This window comes from Arachis ipaensis, chromosome B09 (assembly GCF_000816755.2).
Source record: "Arachis ipaensis cultivar K30076 chromosome B09, Araip1.1, whole genome shotgun sequence".
Classification (NCBI taxonomy): Eukaryota; Viridiplantae; Streptophyta; class Magnoliopsida; order Fabales; family Fabaceae; genus Arachis; species Arachis ipaensis.
In genome coordinates this window covers 49,290,596-49,295,468 of record NC_029793.2, presented here as the reverse complement: position 1 = coordinate 49,295,468, position 4,873 = coordinate 49,290,596, and the positions used below count along the sequence as shown (strand labels likewise).

Below are 4,873 nucleotides of genomic sequence, written 5' to 3'. Positions count from 1 at the left end.
GTTGAAGAGAGGAAAGGACAGGATAGGTTAACAGGGTCTGTAGAAGACTTCAAGTCTTGGGTACAAGATATGCAGCTAGTGGATCTACCACTGCATGATCGTAAGTTTACTTGGTTTAGAGGCCGCTCCTACAGTCGCATTGATAGAGTCCTAGTGAGTGTAGAATGGACGGAGGAGTTTCTGGAGATTCGATTAAAAGAGGGATCGAGAAGCCTGTCAGATCACTGTCCGATTATAGTGGAAGATACCATATCCAGAGATGGTCCACGGCCCTTTCGTAGCTTAGATTCCTGGTTTACACATGATGGTTTCCTAAGGATGGTCAAGGAAGAATGGAGGAATCTTGGTGAGGCACGGTTCACAGATAAGTTGAAGGCTTTAATGGTACCTCTGGGAAGATGGCATTAGGACAATTTTAGGGACATGGATAAGAAAATTCAGCGTTTTGAAGAGGAAATCAGGAAGATAGACGAGTTGGCAAGAAATGGAGTTTATCATGAAACAGTGGAGGCTAGAAGGAAGGCACTAGTAAGCTGTTGCAAGCAGTGGTATGTCAGGAAAGAAATACACTGGAAGCAGATGTCACGCTCCAGGCATGCAAAGGATATGGATAAGAACACTAGGTACTTCCACAACTTGGCATCAGCAAGAAGGAGGAACAATAGACTTGATGCTCTAGTAATTCATGGTAGGTTGGTAAGAAATCAAGCTCGGATCAAAATTACTATCAGAGATTTTTATAAAGAGTTATATCACCAGGAGAGATTACCGGTAGTGGGTTTTAGGGACGGCCTGGTAAATCGGATTGATGAAGAAGATTCGATAGCTCTGGAGAGAATACCGACAATGGAGGAGATTAGAGAAGCCGTCTGGGATTGCGAATCATCCAAGGCTCCAGGGAGTGATGGGTATAATATGAATTTCATTAAGAAGTGCTGGCATGATATTGGTGCTGAGTTCATGACAGCTGTTCAGGATTTCTTTCGATCGTCACGGTTACCTTCTGAGTCCAATATTACTTGGGTGGCCCTAGCACCTAAGTTTACCGGAGCTAAGGAGATCAAGGACCTTCGGCCGATCAGCATGGTAGGTTGTGTATATAAAGTAATTTCCAAAGTGATGGTTAGGAGGATGAGATCAGTCATGCCAGGCTTAGTAGGGGAGACTGATGAGCGGATAATTTATACGCTTTTTGGTATTGTTTTTAGCATGTTTTTAATAGAATCTAGTTACTTTTAGGGATATTTTCATTAGTTTTTATGTTAAATTCACATTTCTGGACTTTACTATGAGTTTGTATATTTTTCTGTAATTTCAGGTATTTTCTGGATGAAATTGAGGGACTTGAGCAAAAATCAGATTCAGAGGTTAAAGAAGGACTGCTGATGCTGTTAGATTCTAACCTCCCTGCACTCAAAGTGGATTTTCTGGAGCTACAGAACTCAAAATGGCGCGCTTTCAATTGCGTTGGAAAGTAAACATCCAGGGCTTTCCAGAAATATATAATAGTCTATACTTTGGCCGATTTTAGACGATGCAAAAGGGCATTGAACACTAGTTCTACGCTGCAGTCTGGAGTTAAACGCCAGAAACACGTCACGAACTAGAGTTGAACGCCAAAAACACGCTACAACTTGGCGTTCAACTCCAGAAAGAGCCTCTACACGTGTAACATTCAAGTTCAGCCCAAGCACACACCAAGTGGGCCCCGGAAGTGGATTTATGCATCAATTACTTATCTCTATAAACCCTAGTAACAAGTTTAGTATAAATAGGACTTTTTACTATTGTATTAGACATCTTATGATTTTTAGTTCATCTTTAGATCATATTGATCACGATTGGGGGCTGGCCTCTCGGCCATGCCTGAACCTTTCACTTATGTATTTTCAAACGGTAGAGTTTCTACACTCCATAGATTAAGGTGTGGAGCTCTGCTGTTCCTCATGAATTAATGCAAAGTACTACTGTTTTTCTATTCAATTCAACTTATTCCTCTTCTAACAGCCATTGACAACGGTGATGCCTTCATATGATTAGCCATGCAGTGACAGCACATCGGACCATTTTCACAGAGAGGATGAAAAGTAGCCATTGACAATGGTGATGTTCTTACATAAAGCCAGCCATGGAAAGGAGTAGGACTGATTGGATGAAGACAGCAGGAAAGCAGAAGTTCAGAGGGACGAAAGCATCTCTATACCTTTATCTGAAATTCTCACCAATGATATACATAAGTATTTCTATCTTTATTTTCTGCCTATTTATTATTTATTTTCGAAAACTCCATAACCACTTGATATCCGCCTGACTGAGATCTACAAGATGACCATAGCTTGCTTCATACCAACAATCTCCGTGGGATCGACCCTTACTCACGTAAGGTTTATTACTTGGACGACCCAGTGCACTTGCTGGTTAGTTGTATCGAAGTTGTGAATGAAAAACGATTTATTAAGACGTGCGTACAAAGTTTTTGGCGCCGTTTCCTGAGATCACAATTTCGTGCACCAAGTTTTTGGCGCCGTTGCCAGGGATTGTTCAAGTTTGGACAACTGACGGTTCATCTTGTTGCTCAGATTAGGTAATTTTCTTTTTGTTTTATTTTCAAAAAATTTTTCAAAAAAAATTATAAATCTTTTCAAAAATATATTGTTCTTCAGAATTTTTAAGAATGAATTCTAGAGTTTCATGAAGCATGTTGAAGCCTGACTGGCTGTAAAGCCATGTCTAAATTCATTTAGACTGGGGCTTCCAACCCATCATTATCAAGAGCAAGCTAGTTGTTGCTAATCCACCTGCTGCTGTTCCAGATCCAAAAGATTTACATGCTAAAGCTTGACTGGCTATTAAGCCATGTCTAACCCTCAGATTGGAGCTTTAGACTAAGTGTACAAGATTCCTGGAATTCATATTAAAAATTTTGGAATCCTTATTTTTCTTTTTCAAATTAATTTTTGAAAAATACAAAAAAAAAATTTAGAAAATCATAAAAATCAAAAAAATATTTTGTGTTTCTTGTTTGAGTCTTGAGTCAGATTTTAAGTTTGGTGTCAATTGCATGTTCATCTTGCATTTTTCGAAAAAAATCATGCATTCATAGTATTCTTCATGATCTTCAAGTTGTTCTTGATAACCCTTCTTGATTGATCTTCATATTATATGGTTTTGCGTTGCATGTTGTTTTTCATATGCATTCTTGCATTCATAGTGTCTGAACATGAAAGATTTCTAAGTTTGGTGTCTTGCATGTTTTCTTTGCATATAAAATTTTCAAAAATAAGTTCTTGATGTTCATCATGATCTTCAAAGTGTTCTTGGTGTTCATTTTGACATTCATAGCATTCTTGCATGCATTCATTGTTTTGATCCAAAATTTTCATGCATTGCATCATTTTCATATTTTTCTCTTTCATCATTAAAAATTCAAAAATAAAAAAAATATCTTTCCTTTCTTCTCTCATAAATTTCAAAAATTTTGATTGACTTTTTCAAAAATTTTTAAAAAAATTCAATTGTTTCTTATGAGTCAAATCAAATTTTCAATTTAAAAATCTTATCTTTTTCAAAATCTTTTTCAAAAATCAAATCTTTTTCATTTTTCTTAGTTATTTTCTAAAATTTTAAAAATATTTTTCAAAAATCTTTTTCTTATCTTTATCACATAATTTTCGAAAATAACATCATCAATTAATGTTTTGATTCAAAATTTCAAGCTTGTTACTTGCTTGTTAAGAAAGATTCAAACTTTAAGTTCTAGAATCATATTTTGTGATTTCTTGTGAATCAAGTCATTAATTGTGATTTTAAAAATCAAATCTTTTTCAAAACTAATTTCAATCATATCTTTTCAAAAATATCTTTCTATCTTATCTTTTTCAAAATCATATCTTTTCCATCATATCTTTTTAAAAATATTATCTTTTTCAAAAATTTGATTTTAAAATATCCCTTCTAACTTCTTATCTTCTTATCTTTTCAAAATTGATTTTCAAAATTTGTTTCAACTAACTAACTAACTTTTTGTTTATTTCTTATCTTTTTCAAAACTACCTAACTAACCCTCTCTCTCTAATTTTCAAAAATATCTCCCTCTTTTTCAAAAATTCTTTTTAATTAACTAATTGTTTCAAAATTCAATTTTAATTTAATTCTTCTTTTAATTTTCGAAAATCACTAACCATTTTTCAAAAATAATTTTCGAAAATTCTCTTTCTCTCTCATCTCATTCTATTTCTTTATTCATCTACTAACACCTTTCTTCATCTCACATCTCTGCTCTCCTCACCCTTGTGTTTCTTTCCTTACATTACATTCTTTTCTTCTTCTTTTCTTCTACTCACATAGGAACCTCTATACTGTTGTAAAAAGGATCCCTATTATTATTTTTCTGTTCCCTCTTTTTCATATGAGCAGGAGCAAGGACAAGAATATTCTTGTTGAAGCAGATCCAGAACCTGAAAGGACTCTGAAGAGGAAACTAAGAGAAGCTAAATTACAACAATCCAGCAATCAGCTTTCAAAAATTTTCGAACAAGAAGAGAAGATGGCAGCCGAAAATAATAATAATTCAAGGAGGATGCTTGGTGACTTTACTGCACCTAATTCCAATTTACATGGAAGAAGCATCTCCATCCCCACCATTGGAGCAAACAATTTTGAGCTGAAACCTCAATTAGTTTCTCTGATGCAGCAGTTTTCATAATGGACCATCCTGGATATATTCTATGATGGTCTATCTGAATTAGCTAAGATGTCATTGGATACTTCTACAGGTGGATCCATTCACCTAAAGAAAACGCCTGCAGAAGCTCAAGAACTCATTGACATGGTTGCTAATAACCAGTTCATGTACACTTCTGAGAGGAATCCT

General features: G+C 35.3%; 1 protein-coding gene across 1 annotated transcript; it reads left to right on the top strand.

The window, feature by feature from the left end:
* Positions 424-1,169, top strand: LOC107615468. Its single transcript, XM_016317527.1, has 2 exons — positions 424-1,086; positions 1,128-1,169. The coding sequence occupies exons 1-2, from the start codon at positions 424-426 to the stop codon at positions 1,167-1,169; spliced, it is 705 nt and encodes a 234-aa protein (XP_016173013.1).